The sequence below is a fragment of the Ovis aries genome, chromosome 4 (genome assembly GCF_016772045.2).
Source record: "Ovis aries strain OAR_USU_Benz2616 breed Rambouillet chromosome 4, ARS-UI_Ramb_v3.0, whole genome shotgun sequence".
NCBI classification, from domain to species: Eukaryota; Metazoa; Chordata; class Mammalia; order Artiodactyla; family Bovidae; genus Ovis; species Ovis aries.
The window spans coordinates 31,546,954-31,568,961 of record NC_056057.1 but is presented as its reverse complement, the minus strand read 5'-3'; the positions used below and the strand labels follow the sequence as shown (position 1 = coordinate 31,568,961).

Sequence of the window (22,008 nt, the reverse complement as noted above, 5' to 3'; positions counted from 1 at the left end):
ATACATGACCATATCGCTGTATAAATTAACAAAACTTTTTGAAAAAGCAGAGAAATACTATAAAAAAGAAAAACCAAATGAAGAAACTAGATTCAGGTCAACTGAAAAAAAGATCACTTACACTCCTCAACTTTAACCAAAGGTCCTGTACATTATACGTATTTATTAACAACTTTCCCATCCATAAATAGATCAAAAGTTCCTTTACTTCCAAATAAAAAAGGGAAATCAGAATATAGTTGGTGGACATGCAAATTGGTGTAGACACTATGGAAAAGAGTATGGGAAGTTCTTCAAAAAATTAAAACCAGCCATGTATCTACAACTAAAATGGTGTATATCACCTATATTTTTTAAAACTACATTTTAGAGAACTGAGATTTGAAGTAAGATGTAGAAATTTTTTGAAAAATCATGTCCCCAACATACCTTAATAGCACTCCATGACTGATTAGTGAGGAAATCAACAGGACTCTGATAAGTGTGTTCAACTGGGAACCGAAGCAGGAAATCCAATTCAAGATGATCTATCTCTTTCTTTCTCAGCAAAATCTTGAGAGGACACAAAGCAGAAAAGGGTCATTTGGTCTGCATCGAAATCAAGGATGCAGTCACCACTTAATAGATATGGTTGAAAAGGCAGGACTAAGATTTCTGAGAATTCCTACAGACATATATCAGTTTGTGGTTAAAATAAGGGATCTTAGATTATGCTCATGAACTCAAAATCTTGATTGTAAAATCTAATAGCAAATAATTACCAAACCTGGTTCATTTCCATTTTAACACCTGTGCTGACTAGCAGCATATTTAAAATAAGCTTTCATATTTAGCCTTCTGCTGTTAGATCAAACTTGTCTTGAAACTTTTTATACAAATTGAGAAGGCCTCAGATGAAAATGGACCGAATCACTAAACTAAAGCTAAAACTAGTACAGTAAGTTAGTCCTGATATAGAAATTATATTCAATAAACCATGAGATACATAAGACTTTTCTTACACGTGAGATTATGTTGAGAAAAACCTGGAAATTGTTTTACAGACACAACAAACACATCATGAACTGAACTCAAGACATGTTGGTTACAGAACTGATAAAAAGTCCACAGACTATTTAGGAGGGACACAAATGAAATATTCCTAATTTCCACATAGAAACTATAACAGCTTATAAAGTTAAACAGGTAAAATGTTTGAGGTTTGTGCTATTTAAAAATTCTAGATATTTTCAAAATGCATTACAGGTGGAAACATGTATCAGAATATTATTTTATTGGATAATTTTTCTTAATCCAATTTGATTTATTTCATCAAACAAAAAATTGTCCTCATATATATAAAGCTTACATTTATGTAAACAGTATTTCAGATAGATAATTCCTACACATATTCTAAAAAGAAGTTTTAAATAGATGTACACACGTGTGTATACATACGGTACCATCCCTGGTCCATCACTGTTCATGAACAATACATGTAAACACACAAATGTCAGCAAAACCCACAAACAATATGATTAAAATATGGGCAGAGGAACTGAATAGTCATTGTACCAAAGAAGGCACACAAATGGCTGACAGTTGCATGAAAAAGTGCTCAACATCACTCATCACTAATCACCAGGAAAATTCAAATCAAAACCACACGAGACGTCACCTCACACCTGTTGGGACGGCTATCAGCAAACAGACAAGAGATGACATGCTGGTGAGGATATGAGACAGGAACCCCTGAGCACTGCTGGTGGGAGTGTAAATTGGTAAAGCTACATGGAGAAGAATATGGAGATCCACCCAAAAATGAAAACTAGGACTATCATAGAATCCAGCAATTTCACTTCTGGGTATACATCCAAAAGAAGTGAAATCACCATCTCAAAAAGATATCTGTACTCCTATGTTCATTACAGCACTTTTTTTTTTTTTTAACAATAGCCAACATATAGAAACAACCTAAGCCCCCATCTATGGATGAATGGATAAAGAAAACATGGTGTGTATGTGTGTGTATGTACCTATGATTTTTATATATGCACATACATATGTACAATGGAATATTACTCAGTCATAAAAAGAAGGAAATCCTGTCATTTGTAACAAGATAGATGGACGTTGAGAGCATTATGCTAAGGAAAAGAGTCACACAGAGAAAGAGAAACAGTGTATAATCTCACTTTCACGTGGAATCCAAAAAAACAGAACTCACAGATACAGAGAACAAGTTGGTGGTTGTCAGAGGTAGGTGGTGGGGGGTGGAAAAATGGATGAAGGTGATGAAAAGGTATAAACTTTTAGTTATAAACAAGTACTGGGGATGTGATGTACAGCATGGTGATCACAGTTAACAATACTCTATTGTGTATCAGTTAGTTGCTAAGGAGTAAGGCTTCTCTGGTGGCTCAGTGCTAAAGAATTCGCTGCCAACACAGGAGACACAGGTTCCATCCCTGGGTCAGGAAGATCTCCTGAAGAAGGAAATGGCAACCCACTCCAGTATTCTTGCCCGGAGAATCCCATGGATGGAGGAGCCTGGCAGGTTACAGTCCATGGGGTCACAAAAGAGTTAGACATGACTTAGGGACTAAACCACCACCACAACAAAAAAGTCTCAAAGTTCTCATCATGAGAAAAAAACGTAACTATATGAGGTGAAGGCTGTTGACTAAACTCATAGTGTAATCATTTCACAATATATACACACATAAGATCATTATGTTGAACATGATGGACTAATACAATGTATGTGTCTATTCTATCTTGATAAAACTGGGAGAAAGAAAAATTCCATTTTATAACGTATTACTCCTGTTTATCACATATATTATAAAATGATTCCACCCATATATTCTATTCTAACCCAAAGGAATCTATTAACACCAAAACTATTGAAAGAGAAGTGACAGTTTATCACTATTAACAGCACGTATTTAAAAATGCCTTCTTTGAGCAAAGTACTTGGGAAGACACAAAATAAACAAGACATCTTTCATCAAGATTTGAATTGACCGAAAAAGTTATACAGCACACAGACTAATAAAAGGAACACGTTTATTTCATCTAGGAATGAGGCCCTTGATGTTTTTTTTCCTCACCATGGGTACTTTTATTTAAACAAAATCATTTGCAGAGTCCACATGAGAAAGAGGTCTTACTGAAGGTTGGAGTGTGAAACCTGCAGCTCTTTCCATACATTTACTATTTTTTAATGGGGCTCTGAAAACCTCCCAGGACCACTCAGATTTGGAACTTTAACCTTGAGATTCTCTCCAAGAAACTCCCCAGGAGGATAAATACCTGGGAGGTCTGTATAGGACCTAAAGTTGAGGCCAACGCCTCATGGGCCTGTTTTACAGAGTGATGGCTGATGTGGCTGCCCCAAGTGCAAACCCACCTAAGCCACTGCACACTGACCGACTCACAAGGCTGACATATGTCCAAGTTCCCTCTGGGAAACTCAAACTATCTTTAGGCCACCAAGGGCTTCCAAGCAGCAGTGAAGTACCTAATACACAGAGATGCGAGACTCGGGTTCTGGGGCTGCTTTTCAGTGACTGATCTCCTCACCTGGAAAGCCATCTGGGACAGGAAGGTGAGCTTGTCCTTCTCAAACAGCGCCTGGCTGGTGTAGAGGAAGACGGCATGGGTGATGCTCTCAGTCAGGGCAGAGATGCGCCCTGGTATGTCCTCCACCTTGTCAGCCTGCTCGATGGCTCTGTGGAACAGCATGTTGAAAGCCTGGGGAATTCAAGGCACTGTTAAGGGGTGACAACTGGTGGCAGGTGTCCAGCTAGTCCCAAGCCCAGAGGCTACAGTGTATGGATGGGGAGAGAGAACAGGATGGGTTTTACAAGGATTCTATGAGCTCTAGAACAGCTCCTGGCATGTGGTAAGGCCTCAGCGAAAGTTTGCTATTATTTCTGACATTAATTCATAAAATCAACCCACATTTTCTTCCTAACCAACTCAACTGCACTGTCCTTTGTCCTTCTGCCCATGCAATTGAATATATATATATATATATTTTTTTTAATTTTGGTAAAATACACAAAGGATAAAATTTATCATCTTACTAGTTTTAAATAGTATTAAGTATATTCACACTGTGGTACAACCCATTTCCAAACTGTTTTCTTCTTGAACAACTGAAACACTGTTAGATAACAACTCACTTAAAAAACTCATTTAATTATATCAATAACTCCCTATTCCTTGACAACCACTATTCTACATTCTGTTTCTACAAGTTTGACTGCTCTAGGTACTTCCTGCAGTGGAATTATCTAGTCCTCAAGGTTCATCTGTCTTGTAGCATACATCAGAATTTCCTTCCTTTCTAAGGCTAAATAGTGTTTCACTGTATGTACATATTTGCTGTGGTTGTTCAGTCACTAAGTCCTGTCTGACTCTTTGCAACCCCATGGACTGCAGTCTGCCAGGCTCCTCTGTTCTCCACTGTCTCCTGGAGTTTGCTCAAATTTATGTCTATTGAGTCAGTGATGCTATCTAATCACCTCATCCTCTGCTGCCCACTTCTTCTGCCTTCAACCTTTCTCAGCATCAGGGTCTTTTCCAATGAGTTGGCTGTTCACATCAGGTGGCCAAAGTATTGGAGCTTCAGCTTCAGCAATAGTCCTTCCAATGAATATTCAGGACTGATTTCCTTTAGGATTGTCTGGTTTGATCTCCTTGCAGTCCAAAGGAGGCTTAAGAATCACAATTTAAAAGCATCAATTCTTCAGCACTCAGCCTTCTTTATGGTCCAGTTCTCACAGCTGTACATAATTCCTGGAAAAGCTATAGCTTTGACTATGCAGACCTCTGTCAGCAAAGTGATGTCTCTGCTTTTTAATATGATGTCTAGGTTTGTCATAGCTTTCCTTCCAAAGAGCAAGCATCTTTTAATTTCATGGCTGCAGTCTCTGTCCGCAGTGATTTTGGAACCCAAGAAAATAAATCTGTCACTGTTACCACTTTTCTCCCTTCCATCTGCCATGAAGTGATGGGACCGGATGCCATGACCTCAGTTTTTCAAATGTTGAGTTTCAAGCCAGCTTTCATCCAGTGATGGACATTTGGGTCTATTATGAACAATGCTATGAACATGGGGGTACAAATGTCTCTTTGAGACCATCTTGTAATTCTTTTGGGTATATGTTCAGAAGTGGAATTGTTGAATCACACGGCAATTTTTAAAACAACTGTTATATTATTTTCCAAAGTAACTGCACTGTTTTACAACCCTTCCAACAGTGCACAAGGGTTACACTTTCTCCAGATCATTGCCAACACTTGTTATTTTCTGTTTTTTTTTTCCCCTGAAATAGTGTAGCTATCCTAATAGATATGAAATAGTATCTCATTGTGGTTTTGATTTGCATTTTCCTAAACATTAGTGACGTTGAACATCTTTTCAAATGCTTACTGGTCATTGGTCATAACTCCTTTGGAGAAATGTCTTTACCCATTTTCTAACAGGTTATTTTTTTGTTTTTGCCCATTTTCTGACAGGTTACTTTTTTGTTTTTGTTATTCTACTCATGTACTTTTGTGATCTCCTTTGATTATCTCATTCTTTAAAAAATTACTCAATATTTGTTTTTACTCATATGTCTTGGTAGCAATGGGGCTGTATATATTTTTACATGTATCTATAGATATTTAGATATATAGCTAACATATCCAACTCTATACATCTATAATCCAAATCTATATATCTATAAATAGATATAAACATATCACATTTTTTGACTGGTGGACAAGGACTAATATACTTGAAAGCAAGTAAAACCCTGCAAAAACTGACAGTAAATATGGGTAAGAAGGTATTAACGAAGTACTTATTTGCTATTTACATTTTAAAATCAATTTTTAATTTATAAACAATAAAATGCACCCATTAAATAAAAAGCCCAATGAGTAGTGATAAATGTATAGACTTCAGTAACAGTCACTGCAATCAAAATGTAGAACCTCGCTATCCATGTCACCCTAAAGAGTTCTCGCGTGCCTCTTTGCAGTCCGTTCCCACCATATCCACCCCCATCCCTGCCCACTGCCGAGCTGTTTCTCTCATGGCAGAGTCATTTTAGATGTGTACTTCTAGAACTTTGTTGTGCAGTTGATTCCCTTTGGGTAAACACCTAGAGTAAACATTTAGATCATTTTGTAACTTTATGAGAAACTGCCAAACTGTTTTCCAAAATAGTTTTAGCACTTTGCATCCCCACTGGCAAAGAGAGAGAGGTGTAGCACCACATCAGGGCCAACATTTACGTTACTGACAGTCTTGCATAATTTTAGCCTTTCTATTGGGTATACAGTTATATCTCATTCTGCTTTTACTCTGCATTTCTCTGATGATTGTTGAGCATCTTAAAAATGTGCTTATGGGTAATATATATCTTAGTAGGAAATGGCAACCCACTCCAGTATTCCTGCCTGGAGAATCCCAGGGATGGGGGAGCCTGGGTAGGCTGCAGTCCATGGGGTCGCTGAGAGTCAGACACGACTGAGCGACTTCACTTTCACTTTTCACTTTCATGCATTGGAGAAGGAAACGGCAACCCACTCCAGTGTTCTTGCCTTGAGAGTCCCAGAGACGGGGGAGCCTGGTGGGCTGCCGTCTATGGGGTTGCACAGAGTCAGACACGACTGAAGCAACTTAGCAGCAGCAGCAGACAAGTCCAAGCCTTTCCTCCATTTTTTTAAGTTAACTATTGAGTTGTATATTCTGATATAAGTTCTTTGTGAAATTTATGTATTGGAAATAACTTTTACTGATCTGTGGTTTGGTTTTTCATTTTCTTAATGTCTTTTGAAGAAGCTAACTTTTTTCTTTCTCTTATACTCTAGGAAATTTTTATTTCTCTTATACTCTAAGGATAAATCTTTGCCTAAACCAAAGCCCAAAGACTTTCTATTGTTCTCCGGGAAATTTTACAGCTTAGCTTATTCATTTTGAACTCATTTTATATAGAGTGATGTAGTAGCTAAGGTTCATTTTATTCCATGTGGATATACAGGTGTCCCAGCACCATTTGTTGCAAAAACGATTCTCTCCTCAGTGAATTGTCTTAACACTCACTTCCAAGAATCAGTTGACCATACATTTATGGGTCTGCTTCTAGACTCTTTATTCTGTTTCATTGATCAGTGTATTTTTATTTAGGCCAATCAGTGTAGTAAGTTTTGAAATCATATACTATAAGTCTTCCAAATTTGTTTTTCTTTTTCAAAATTAGTTGTTTTTAAATCCTTGGCATTTCTACATAAATTCTAGAATCTGTTAGCCAATTTCTACCAAAAAAAAAAAAAAAAAGCCTTTCTGGGATTTTCACTGAGACTGAATTAAATCTATAGATTAATTTGGATAGAATTAAAATCTTAACAATACTGATTGTTCTGAGTCATAAACATGGTCTTTTTCTCCATTTAGTTGAACCTTCTTTAATTTTCTCAATAATATTTTATAACCTTCAGTATGCAGATCTTGTATCTGTTTTGTTAAAATTAACCCTAAGAGTTTCAGAATTTCAGAATCTACTGTAAATAGTATTTATTAATTTTATTTTCTAAATGTTTATTCTTCATATATAGAAATATAATGAATTTTGTATATTGACTTCATATCCTGTGATTTTGCTAAAAACTCACTTCTTAATCCTAGTAGTTTCTCATGAAGGTAGTAGGTCATCTGTGGAAAAAAGATAGCATTTCTTCTTTAAAATTTCTTTTTTTTGGTATTGTTTCACTGGCTATAACCTTCAGTGCAATATTGAATAGAAGTGTTAAGAGAAGACATTCTTGTTTTGTTTTTGATCTTAGAGGAAAGTATTCAATTTTTCAACATTAACATTAGCTGAAAATCCTCACAGATGCCCTTCAGCCCAGAGTATGACATAGTGACCATTTATCCCAGTTTTCGCAGAATTTTCTTTTTAACCAAATGTTTTAATTTGTCAAGTTCTTTGCATCTTCTGAATTATAGGCTTTTTCTCTTTTTTATTTTATTAATATGAAGGATTACATTGTGTTTTTTAAGGTTTAATCAACTTGCACTCCTGGAATGAATTCCAATTGTTCATAACAGATTATGCTTTTCCTATGTGGCTGGATGCAATTTGCCAATCTCTTTTTCAGTAGTTTTCAACCCTTTTCTGATGGGGGCTGCTCTGTAGCTTTCTTTCCTTGTAATACCATAGTCTATTTTTGGTGTCTGGGTAGGCCTGGGCCCTATTATTTCCCCCTTTCACACTGCAGGGAATCCAGGTCCCCTGTGCTGCTCAGAACTTCTTTACTTGTTCCATCTTACTAGACATCTGCTAGTTACCCTTGATCCTTCCTCTTTATTATTGCCAGTATCCAAAGGTCTGTCTAATCAAGGCTATGGTTTTTCCAGTGGTCATGTATGGATGTGAGAGTTGGACTGTGACTAGGGCTGAGTGCTGAAGAATTGATGCTTTTGAACGGTGGTGTTGGAGAAGACTCTTGAGAGTCCCTTGGACTGCAAGGAGATCCAACCAGTCCATCCTAAAGGAGATCAGTCCTGGGTGTTCTTTGGAAGGAATGATGCTAAAGCTGAAACTCCAGTACTTTGGCCACCTCATGCGAAGAGTTGACTCATTGGAAAAGACTTTGATCCTGGGAGGGATTGGGGGCAGGAGGAGAAGGGGACGGCAGAGGATGAGATGGCTGGATTGCATCACCGACTCGATGGACTTGAGTCTGAGTGAACTCCGGGAGTTGCTGATGGACAGGGAGGCCTGGCATGCTGCGATTCATGGGGTTGCAAAGAGTCGGACATGACTGAGCAACTGAACTGAACTGAATCCATCTCCAAGAGCTGACTGTTGTAGCTTCAAATCGTTAGGTCTCCACACTTCTGTTTGAGTCTTTTGCTATCACATGAGTCATCTGCCTACAGCCTTTCAGTGGTCTCTCTCTGTCCACAGACTATAATCCAAAGTCCCCAGTATAGACCTCATGTGATCCAGACACCCCCAGCTCTCAGGACTCATGTCTCACCATCTTCTCCCTCACTCATTATACCCCAACCACTTAGATTCATTCACCTGAAATCTCGAAAACTCTTTCCTGTCTCATATGTCTGTTATATTCTCCAAACACTATATAACCTCTGAGAGGTATTCCTGAAGCCCTCAGTAAAACAGCCTCTCCATCTCTACTGTTCTCTCTCGTTGTACTTGTCACTTTTATACACACACCAACCTACATATCTCCACTCTTATCTGTGTTTTCCAAACTGTACACTCAGCAACCAGCACAACACCTGGCATTATGACTGATCACAATAGCTATTTGTTTAAAAACTGAAAGATGGAATGAATGGATACTTCCCAGAGGCAGAGTGGTACAAAGTAAAGACCACTGGGTTCAGAATCAGTCATGGGCTCAAATCCTGACTCTTACGATTATGAAATGTGAATTCTTTGCCAATTTAAAATCTGAATATTAGTTTTTTTAAAATAAGGATAAAATAACATGTTTTACTGAGATGTTTTAGGCATAAGAATGAGCCAAAGAAATAAAGTGTCGTGCCTGAAACACTGGCTTAATCAATAGTTATTACCACTTTTTTTCCCTCTGTACCAAAATAAAATGGGAAATCTTTTTTATAACATGAACACTTTCACAAAAAAAGTACAGGAGCCTCCAGGAGAATTCCCTTTATGTGTATATATATATACACATAATATATATATATATATATATATATATATATTAAGCTCCTTAAGATCCTATTGAAGAATGTAAACAGTGTGTTTTGATGTCACATAAGTTAATTATTTCAAAGCCCTACTGAAAATTAGAAATGAAAGTTACTGAGAAAGTGAAAATTTCTTTCACCTTGTTTTTATTTTGCTAGCTAGATCCTTGAGACTCCTTACTGGACACACTAGATTGCTTAAAAAAAAATCCTAAACTTTCAGAAACAAGTTGAACTTCTAAAGTTTAAATTTTTCTTAGCATATTCGTCATTACCTTCAAAGAGAATTGATAGATGGGGTTGATTTTTCTGAGGTCATTAATCACAAAATATAAAAGAGATGCTCTTGCTGCCACTGGTCTGTAACATTCTCGGGCCTCGTTGATTTTTCTTTCATTTTCTTTAGCTTCAATCACCTATGGTGGGAGCAGACAGCATAAGTAACTTACTCTTCACAGTCTCTGTGTGATGGAAGGGGCATATCTGAAATGAGAAGCCAGTGGTATTGAAGTAGACAACATGTATGGCATCTCTATGCTTGGTCTTTCCCAAAAGCGTGACATTCATATTTTAAAATAATCTTTTTATCAACTGACTTTTAAATGAAAATGGATGTAACTCCAGCTGTGCTGTGGTTACCGATTAAACAAACTTGATGGTTTCTGGTTCTACAGAATTTATTCTGAGTAATGTGACCTTCCTGCCTCCCCTCTCTCTTTCAGGGGTTAATAACCCAGCTGTATCACCTCCCAGGGAGAGCTCTTAAAAATCTGCTGGGTCAATTCAATGCCAATATCTTTATTAGTCAACAAGGTATCCAAATGCAGCCAAGGTCAATAAAATATCCAATAACCAAGCTTACTAAAAACTCTTTATAGGAAGACTCTCATGACTGCCTAATTCTGACTTTGCACCAGATCATCCATATGCTCATATATTTCCATTTAGTTTATCTTTGTACGATATTAGCCTCTGGGTACACTCAGAGAGGTAATTAAACACACAGACCATCATCAGCCAACATACTCGTTTTTATTCAAGACACAGTTTCTTCTGTCTAGTACTGCTGTTGGTCCTAGAACTTTACAAGGTACAATATTTGTCCAACCTTTGTTTACAGACTTGATTCATCATACTTGTCTATAAAAGGACAGAAAGAAAATGTAGAGCAGAAGCCAGCAGTGTAAATTACTGCCCAAAGCAGGACCTCTGACAGGATAATATTTAAATCATTGTGTTTGGAACACCCAGACCTTTGTCTAAGAGGGGAACTGTAAATAGCCCTGTCTAGCAATTCATTTAGCTTTTTGATGGTGTGCTTGCAGGAGGTACATATCGGTATGTACTTCAAATGGTTACTCAGGGTAAGTGGAAGGGAGGGATAACTTGGGAGACTGGGATTAATATATACATACTACTAACAATAAAATAGATACCTAATAAGGACCTATTGCATAGTACAGGGAACTGTACTCAATATTCTGTGATGGCTTATATGGGAAAAGAATCTAAAAGAGAGTGGATATATGTATTTGTATCACAAATTCACTTTGCTGTGTGCCTGAAACTAATACAATGCTGTAAATCAATTATACCCCAATAGAAATATTAAAAAAATTTTTTTAAATGTAGCGCAAAGAAGGAAGCTCCTACATGGAAAAATGTTAGGAAGATAGCAGAGATATTTTAAGAGACAATTAGAAGTTAACTTCAAAGCTAAGACCTAATTTACTTAATTGCCCTAATCTTTACCATTTTAGGAGCTCCCTAGAATTCACTTACTTAAAAGGAAAGAGTAATCTGGGATTCCATTTCCTTGCTTAAACTAAGACAAATATATTGGATGTGTGGTAACACAGTGTTCGCTAGGTAATTAATAGATTACTTAGTAATGAGGATACTCCAGAAAGCAAATAAGGGTCCGTCTCATTTCGAAACCTCAGCGTTTTAAAGACTCGTGGCCGTGTGTGAAAGTCCAACGTGCATGCCCAAGGCATATTAGGACACATGTTGGACGTTCAGGAGGAAGTCTACTAAGTGAACATTTTCTCCTAGCTTTTAGGAAACGTCACTTTCCTGGGGAAATAATGCATTTGAGTGCAGTGGGAGACCATCCTTTGCTCAGTTACCTAGCACTGAAGGTCTGTAAACAAAACTTAAGCTCTAAGTATTTCTGTAAAATGTATGACAGACCAGGAAGCCTGTGGTGAGACTGTAGGGTGTCAGTTTGCTGAAGCCGAAGGCTAAGCCTTTTAATATTTTAGACTATGTAAGCCAGCAGGGCCCAATTTCCTTCAAATTTAGTCACTCAGGAAAAAATAACAGCGTGACAGAGTCTACTGTGAACGACTGAATCTCTGTTGCATTAGGAGAAGCCCAACTTCAACCATCTCTATCTCCATTCAGACATCCAGAGTTCACTTTTTAAGGGCAGTTTATGAAAAGGCCTGAATTCCACAGTCAGTCCTTTTAGAGAAGTGGCCAAGTGGGACTATACTTCTGCCCAAGCACTTCATTCAAAGAGAATAAGCCCTCCAGAAGTCCAACGAGCATCAGAGCACTATTTACAATAGCCTAGACGTGGAAGCACCTAATTGTTCGATAGAAGAATGGATAAAGAAGACGTGGTACATATATACGATGGACTGTTACTCAGCCATTAAAAAAAGGATGAAATAATGACATTTGCAGCAACATGGACGGACCGAGAGGTTGTCATACTGAGTGAAGTCAGAGGGAGAAAAATCCTATGATATCGCTTAGATGTGGAATCTTAAAACCAATGATAAAAATGAACTTATTTACAAAACAGAAACAGACTCACAGACTTAGAGAATGAACTTAAGGTTGGTGGGGGAGGGGAGTTCAGGGAGGGATAGTTAGGGCGCTTGCGATACACAGGTATGCACTGCTATATTTAAGATGGATCGTCAACAAGGACCTACTGGAGAGCACAGGGAACGCTGCTCAATATACTGTTAAAAAAAAAAAAACTAATTGGGAAAAGAAGAGATACATGTATATGTATAACTGAATCTCTTTGTTGAACACCTGAAACAAACACAGCACTGTTAATCAACTATACTCCATGATGAAAAGTTAAAAAAAAAACAACGCTCCAGGCAGCACCTGCCTTTTCCTACCTTGCACTCTATCTCGGCTGCAGTGGCCTTTGCCCTCTCCAATCTCTCTACCAGCTTGGTGTCATCTAGAAAGCTCCCTTCTGCCGCAGAGAGACGCAGAAGGAGGTCGTCCTCCAGGTACTTCAGCTCTATCTTAAAGTCATTTTGGTGCTTTGTCAGAACCAGCTAATGCAAACCAAGCAAAAGGTGAGAGATAGTGAGTAAATTCATATCACTTCCTATAAAACAAAACACTTAGCATTACACCTCTAGTAATCATAATCTTTAAAAATTCTTTAAAAGCAATACACATAGTTACATATGCCCAGAAATTTTCCCAATTAATGTCAGGTATAAATTATTTTTTAATCTAGATGGAGATAATCAAGGGATAATTGCACATGAAATTTTGGCATCTCATAGAAATATAATGCATTTTTGTATGCCAAACATCTCTGCCTCCTCCACCACCTGCTAAAGTACAGAATTTTAAATATTTGTATTTTCTTGCTTGGTATTATTTGTTTGCAATGCATTTAAACTTTAAATTCAGAAGGCATGGTAAGAGCTGGTTGTACTCCAGGGTCTAGAGCATGACCATACATCATAATCATGGAACATTAGGAACCCAGAGGAAGAAACTTTTGGTTTCTGTATTACATCTAAAGAGAAAAGGCATTATTTCCATCCTCACAACAGGATAAAAGCTAAACATCACAGCCCTTCTTGTATCTGTCAGAGAACTGAGGTCACAGGGCAATTGCCATGCTGAAAACTACAGAGACGGGTGAATACAGTCACAGATTCTCAGGAACATGTAAGCAGTAATTGGCTAATTCCTGGGGGCAGAACTTGAGAGTTAAAAACTTTTGAGGGCCCAGTGTTTGGGGATCTCTTAGGCGAGGAAGCCCAGGGCAGATCCCTCTCTACCCTCTGTTCTTTCCAACCTTCTAGGGCATGTATCTGTTTCTTCAGCCTGGCTTCCATGATTCCAACTCTGTGCTTGCCAGAGTCACGTGCATCAAACAAGACCCACAGTGAGTCCATCTCCTCCGGCACAATCCTGACTACTTCCTTAATCAGAAGTATCTTGAGTTGCTACTTAACTGTTCACATATATTCTCATTTTTCTTAAGTTGATTGCGAGATCCTGGAAGGCAGGCATCCCATCTTATACTCCTATGTCTGGCACTATCATTTGTGCAAAGAAGGTACTGAATAAGTGCTGAGGGATAATTTCATAATTCTTACCTTAAGTTTCTCCAAGTCTGGTCTTTCAATATTGACAACCTCTGCCAGCAGCTGGGCTTCCAGACCATCTTCTGTGACCGTGAAATTGAGGAGGGTCGTCTGAGCCTGCAGTTCTGGCTTATAGTGAGGATTTACCAGTTTTGTGTGAAGGATAAGACGAAAGTTGTGGTTAAATTCACATTCTTTATCTCCAATCTTGATATACCTAAAGGGGGCATAACACAGACATCAGGAGACTCCCATGAACCATGACTAATAAAAAGGTGTCATTCCACTCCTGTATTCTTTTGGTGAGTCATGAATTTTTGTCTAGTCTACATTTCCCTAACGTATAAGAGGAGTAAGAATTGTCCACTAAACCTCTATATGATTAAGTCTCCTTACACGTAAAATGGTGATAATAGTTGTGCTCATTTCATAGCATCACTGTTACAATTAAACACAATAAATCATATAAAGAACCTATAACAATAAACTCAAGCTTCTATTATTATGCTAGCTATGATTAACCTTATATTAAAGATTAATATTCTTTAAGGATAAAGTGAGTATGTATGCTCTTACACATGGGTTTGTAAGTATCCCTGATGAGCCCAGCCTTTAAGTTTTAGCTTCCCTGGTGGCTGAGATGGTAAAGAGCTTGCCTTTAATACGGGAGACCTGGGTTTGATCCCTGGGTTGAGAAGATCCCCTGGACAAGGCAATGGAATCCTACTTTAGTATTCTTGCCAGGAGAATTTCATGGACAGAGGAGTCTGGTGGACTACAGTCTGTGGGGTTACAAAGAGTCGGACACGACTGAGGGACTAACTTTCACTTTCATATATATACGTGTGTGTATATGTATATATGCATACACACTTAAAATTCATACATATGAAAAATACACATATTCTTTTCCTGATACAGGCTTAGTTTAAGCCACTTTAAATGATGCAGAAGTGATTCTTTTTTCTAAGGCCCATCATGTGACTATGAGTAATGGTAGCAAAAATATTTTCCAATAAAGAAATAAAAATTCCCCTGGCACTTTACTCAATCTTAGTACTTGGGGGTCTGGCTCAGAAGTAAAATTTAAGAAGTCTGTTGCATGGGATGCATTGACAGCGTTCTTCCAAGCTCCATCTCACACGGGGTGGGCTGACAGCTAGCATGCTTCTGTTGTGTGTCCCTGTTCCTCTGGCCACAGGGCCCAGGAGTAGGTACTTCATCTGAGCTGTTCCAACCAGGGTAAACTTTCCTGGGGTTCAGGACTGGGGCAGAGAGAAGGGAGAGTTGGAACTACTAGAACCTCTAAGCTCGTGCTGACATCCCTCTGTCCTGCTGGTGAACCAAGCAGCAGAGAAAGACTGTCCTGGTTTCCCAAAGAAGAGTAATTAAACCAATGTTCAGATGAAAGAGTAACACAAAGGAGCATGTTCTGGGTTTCATGGGCTTCTAGGTCTCCTTTCTTGAAGTCCGGCTGCATCTTCCCCTCAGTTGCCATGGCACCCTGCAGCCTTGTAATAGTCTCTGTTTTGCTTCACCCCAATGGAGGTAGTTTCTTTAATTGCAAGCAAAGCTCTGAATGAATGCAGTCACCCCGTGAGGGCAGAGCCTGATTTTTCTCTACCTCAGATGCTGGCATCTAATTTCTAAGGAATTCTCCTTGGGCTCCCTTGCCCCTGAGTGCTCTAGGCCACTGGAAGCACTAGCAAGAGAGAGCAGCATAGGAGAAGAGAGGGGTCTGGCAGACCTTCATTGCTTCCAGGTTGTGCTTGTTGGGGGGATAGTGGGGTGGGTTGGGGGAGAGTGGAGTGAGGGCTATGTGCTGCAATCCACAGCTCATCTTGGGGCTATATGTGCCTTGAGATCCACAGCTCTGCTCAGAGGAGCTAGGAACACCTTCAGGCCTGGAGGCAGCAATGGCTTCCTGCTGCTAAAAATCCTTTGTAGCCTCAGCATCTCCACTGAGTTCCCTTTACCCTTTGCTCTTCAAATTCTTCTTGTAAAACAGTCACTCTGTGAATTCTATCAAACAATTCCAACCTATTTTGTGGTCTTTTTCCTGCCAGGACCCTGCTATGAGGCTGTAGCAAAAGGCAAGTTTTTCTTACTCATGCACCAGACAGACAGAACCCATGAATGCTGGAAACTCTCAAATTCTTCCATCAAAGTGGCCTGAGCTTTGGAGAACTGAAATTCCTCCAAGAAGCCTACAAACATGGCTGAAGCAAGGAGCATCTTCTCAGTCTCCTATTTTAACTACTTACTAAAATTCTGAGTTCTTCCCTATTTAGTGTATATTTTCATTAGAGAGGTGTCATCATGATGATGATAAGAATGTTACTCAAAGCCCACATTGTTTTTAATTTAAATATAATGTTTTAAGTAATTATGAGGAGAAAAATGAACACTCATCGCACTGACTTCTGGGTGAGGTGTTAAACTTCCTTAACTTTATCAACTTCGGAAAACTAGATGAATTCAAAAGAAAGACACCATAGACTATACACTGTCTTTCTTTTGAATTTGTCCAGTTTCCCAATACAAACTGATACAACCACTATGGAGAACAGTATGGAGAGTCCTTAAAAAAACTAGGAATAAAACTACTATACTATCTAGCAATCCCATTACTTGGCATAGACCCTGAGGAAACCAGAATTGAAAAAGACACATGCACCTCAATGTTCACTGCAGCACTATTTACAATAGTTAGAATATGGAAGCAACTGAGATGTCCGTCGGCAGATGAATGGGTAAGGAAGTTGTTTTACATATACACAGTGGAATATTACTCAGCCATAAAAAGGAACACATCTGAGTCAGTTTTAACAAGGTGGATGAACCTAGAGCCTATTCTGCAGAGTGAAGTAAGTCAGAAACAGAATGACAAATATTGAATATTAACACACATATATGGGATCTAGAAAGATGGTACTGATGATCCTATGTGCAGGGCAGCAGAGGAGACAGATCTAAAAAACAGATTTTGGACACAGTGGGAGAATGGCGGGTGGAATGCCTGGAGAGAACAGCATTGAAACATATACATTACCATATGTGAAACAGCCAGCCAGCGGGAGTGTGATGTGTGACACAGGGGCCCAAAGCCAGTGCTCTGTGACAAACTGGAGAGAGGGGTGGGGAGGGAGAGTGCAAGAGGGAGAGGGCACATATATACCTGTGGCTGATTCATGCTGATGTACATGGCAAAAACCATTACAGTACTGAAAAGTAAATATCCTCTACTTAAGTAAGTTTAAAAAAACCACACTTGGGGCTGTACTACAAAAGAAACACAGAGAGAAAGACACGGTGTAAGTTCAGAATTTAGGCAATGCTGAATCCTCCTTACTAAAATGTCACAATATTTGCAATAACATTTTTAAACCTGAGTAGAGATGCTCAGATGCCCTAATGTGGTAATATTTTGGGCTGTTATTGGTGGATATTTCATAACTGTCTTGCTCTGAGATGAACTCATATGGTTATATGACTTTTGAGTCATATGGTAAGGAGAAGGCCCCTAATTCCCTGGCCACTCTTGACTATGGAAATTTTTATAATATAGTTTAAGTGGGTAAGATTAGTTAATAATCATAGTTTTCTTAAATCACGAAAGCATTAATCAATAAATCACCCAATCACTAAAGCTTTAATCACTATAGCTAAGAATCTCAAAGATTCATAACATACTGTCTCCATTCAATTCTCAACTTTTTTTTTTCCATTGTAGTGATATTATATTTCAACAACTTTCACAGGTTGCCACACATCTAAGGGCAATTAACATCAGGACAAAGGATACAAGAACAGAAAATGGGCAAAAGACATTCTCTGCAACAAGTGGTGTTGGGAAAACTGGACGGCTGCATGTAAGCCAATGAATGAAACACACCCTCTTGCCGTACATACAAATAAACTCAGAATGGTTTAAAGACTTAAATATAAGATATGACACCATGAAACTCCTAGAGGAGAACATAGGCAAAACATTCTCCGACATAAATTGTGGCAATGTTTCCTTAGGTCAGTCTCCTAAGGCAACAGAAATAAGAAAAATAAACAAATGGGACCTAATCAAACTTACAAATTTTTGCACCGCAAAGGAAATCATAAAAACAACAACAAAAATGAAAAGACAACCAAAGGATGGGAGAAAATATTTACAAATGATTCAATAGTCAAGGGCTTAACTCTCCAAAATGTACAAACAGCTCATATAACTCGACAACAACAAACCAAACAACCCAACTGAAAAATGGGCAGAAGACCTAAATGAACATTTCTCCAAAGACACACAGATGGCCAAGCCAACAGGCACATGAAAAGATGTTCAACATCCCTAACTATTAACGAAATTCAAATTAAAACTACAACGAGGTTTTCATCTCACACCAGTCAGAATGGTCATCATTTAGAAGTCTATAATGCTGGAGAAGATGTGCAGAAAAGCCCTCCTACACTGTCGATGGGAATGTAAGTTGGTACAGCCACTGTGGAAAATAGTATGGAGGTTCCTCAGAAAACCAAAAACTATAAAAAAACAAAAACTATAGAACTACCATATGATCCAGCAATCCCACTCCTGAAAACAAACCAAAACTCGACCTGAATACTTCACCATTAAACTTAATAACAAGTGGCTCCCAAAGTAGTTCATTTGGCAGGTTTTTCAAGCTTAGAAACTTGACCAAAAACTGTGACAGCATCTTAAAATGTTATTGAACCATAGTTTATTTACAGTGCTGTGTTAATTTCTGCTGTAAAGTGAAGTGACTCAGTTATATGTGTGTGTGTGTGTGTATTAGTCTTTTTCATAATCTTTTCCATTATGGTTTATCTATTTGGTTTGTTTCCTGACAAAACTGTAATTCAAAAAGACATACACACCCCTATGTTCACAGCAGCACTACTCACAACAGCCAAGACATGGAGAGAGCCGAAAGGCCCACAGACAGATAAATGGGGAGAGATGTGGTACATACACACAGCTGAGCACTGCTCAGCCATAAAAAGAATAAAACAATGCCGTCTGCAGCAATACAGAGGAACCTAGAGATGACTGTACAGAGCAAAGGAAGTCAAGAGGAGAAAGACAAACATCACGTGATATCACTTACATGTGGGCTCTACACATGTGATAAGCCAACCTGTCTACAAAGCAGACACAACTCATGGACCCAGAGAGCAGACTTGTGGTGGCCAAGAAGGAGGGGGAAGTAGAAGAGGGAAGGGTGAGGTGTTTGGGGGTAGCAGATGCAAACTATTATAACAGGATGGATGAGCAACAGGCCCTACTGTACAGCACAGGGAACCATGTTCAGTACCTTGTGATAAACCGTAATGCAAACGACTATGGAAAGGGCTATATATATAAACACACACACACATTACATATAGACACACACATATTGCATATGCACATATATATAAAACAGAGTCACCCTGCTTTACAGGAGAAATTAAGCTTGAAAAATCTCTCAAGCAGGCTACTTTGGGAGTCATTTTTTACTAAGTTGAATGGTGAAGTCATTCATGTTACCAAGTTTTGGCTTATTTTCCCTTAGTACTTCCCACTGTTTAATTTTTTTCCAGCTGGAACACAGATTTAGATGACAATCCTCTTCTAAGCTGTATATATGTATAACCCATATTTTCCTTTAAAAATAAGTTTAAAAAGAGTATTAACATCACTGTTGAAAGTGAAACACTGAGAACAAGAGATGAATGAACTCCAAGCCAGCTGTTGTAAGTAAACCAAGAAATAACAGCAAGTGTATCTGATGGGCACAGTGGCCCTGAGCCCTTGCTATACTAGTCTTAAAAATGATACCATTTGTTTACACTTTTGCAAATGCCTTCCAGTTGATATCATGCTCATTAACATAATCATGACTTTATAATTTCTCCAGTTAATTTTTTTTTTTTACCGTGAAATATGCTACAACCAACATTCATTCACTCAACAAACACCTACACAGTGCCAGGCTGTCAGAGTCTACTAGACACTGGGCGTATAGCCATTACCCAACAAGCATGGTCTCTTCTCTAACATTATTACTTACTTTTTCTCATAATAAGCATAAGAATATAAAAGTTTAGGTACTGACTCATTCTTTTACTTATCCAGTTCAATAAGTAAATATGTATCAAGTGCCTACAAAGTCCAGTCACATAAAGATCAAAGATCTGCCTCATTAAAAGACAGGCAAATGATCTGAAGAGCAATCTCTCCAAAGAAGATCTACAAATATCCAATAAGCACCTGAAAAGACGTTCAACATTACTAGTAATCAGAGAGATGAGAATCAAAGCCACAGTGAGGTGGGAGTTCACACCCACTAGATGGAAACTAAAAAAAAAAAAGCACAAGAACTGGCAAGGATATAGAAACATTAGAGCTCTCATACACTGTTGGTGAAAATGCAAAATGGTGCCTCCAATCTGGAAAACAGTGCGGCGGTTTCTTCCAGTCTTAAACAGAGTTACCACGTAACTCAGTTATTCTACTCCTAGGCACATGTCCCAAGGAATGGGAAGCATATGTCCACATAAAATTTTTACACAAATATTCACAGCAGCATTATTCATAATTGCCAAAAGATAGAAACAACCCACTGTCTATAAACTGATGGATGGATAAATAAATGTGGTATATTCAAACAATGGAATATTACTCAGCCATAAAAAGGAAAGAAGTAGAAGCCCCTGATACATGATACAACATGGATAAACCTTAAAAACAAGTAAAAATAAGCCATCACAGAACTCCACATACTGTATGATTCTATTTATAGGAAGTGTTCAGAATAGACAAATCAATAGTGATAAAAATCAGATTAGAGATTGCCTAGGGATTTCAATTCTAAAATAGTAATGACTGCTCAGTGCTGCGAATACACTGAAAACCATTGAAATCTTCACTTTAAAGATTAAGCTGTATGATATGTGAATTACACCTCAATAATGGTGCTACCAAAAGAGAACAAAAATGAACAACAGTCTAATAAAAGGTAAATTGCCAAGATTTGCTTTTGTCAATCGGGAAAGTAAGTGATCATGCTAACTATAGTTTATCAGAGGTTCATGCTTGACTTTTTAGTATAGTAAGGTGTTACAGAATGGTCTTAATTGATAAGGACAACTTTCTTAGTCAATCTCCTTTTTGACTGAAGACATACTCAACCATATCTACACTGACAGCACCAGCAAAATTTCTCCCATTACTTGTTTTCCTGTTCAAAGGTTTCCAAAATTGGTCTCATAAATAGCTTGAAGAAAATTTTTCTTTGCTAATGAGATTTTCTATTTTTCTGTTAATTTACTATATTACTCTTGGCCTAGATTTCAAGACTTCCATGACCAGCTTTTGAAGGAAATTTTAAGAGTGGCGGTTTCATGTAACTAATTACCTGGGGTTCTCAACAGAGAAATGATCCCAAAGTTTATACTCATTTATATTTGCACAATAACAAAATCAATATTTTAAATAAACCTTTGAGTACATTGTCTTGTAATTTTCCAATTACTGCTCCATCTTGGTTTGAATTCACTCCTCCCCTTGTAGTATCTCTGAGAAATGCCAGATTTCTCATGACCTTCTATGATTTCACACTGAATTTTTCCTCATTTGGTTATGAATTGTAAGTGGGTTTGGGTTCATATCTCATAAACTTTATTTTTTTAACCACTAACCTATGATCCCAGGTGAAAAGAGAATTTAAACACTTTTCCACTTTAAAAATATAAATTAAATGAACACTGAATGAATCAAGTCCGGTATTTTCATTAATGTCGTCTAATGGGACAGCTCCTGTGGCAGGGTTAGAACCTGTGGACTAAGTTAATTTAATTTTGAGGCCTGTGTGCAGGGTAAGGGTGGAAAGGGTACATGGCAATCAAAACAAGCCCCCAGCAAGA

General features: G+C 38.2%; 1 protein-coding gene across 2 annotated transcripts in view; it reads right to left on the bottom strand.

Annotated features, from left to right (window-relative positions):
* Positions 1–22,008, bottom strand: part of DNAH11 (dynein axonemal heavy chain 11) — a 356,503-nt gene that overhangs the window by 39,598 nt on the left and 294,897 nt on the right. For both annotated transcript variants that reach the window (XM_060414536.1, XM_042248449.1), the window contains 5 exons: positions 14,101–14,305; positions 12,871–13,035; positions 10,003–10,143; positions 3,565–3,735; positions 430–552 (listed from right to left, as the gene is read on the bottom strand). In XM_060414536.1, the coding sequence (XP_060270519.1) occupies positions 430–552; positions 3,565–3,735; positions 10,003–10,143; positions 12,871–13,035; positions 14,101–14,305 (805 nt within the window). The remainder of the gene's footprint in view (positions 1–429; positions 553–3,564; positions 3,736–10,002; positions 10,144–12,870; positions 13,036–14,100; positions 14,306–22,008) is intronic.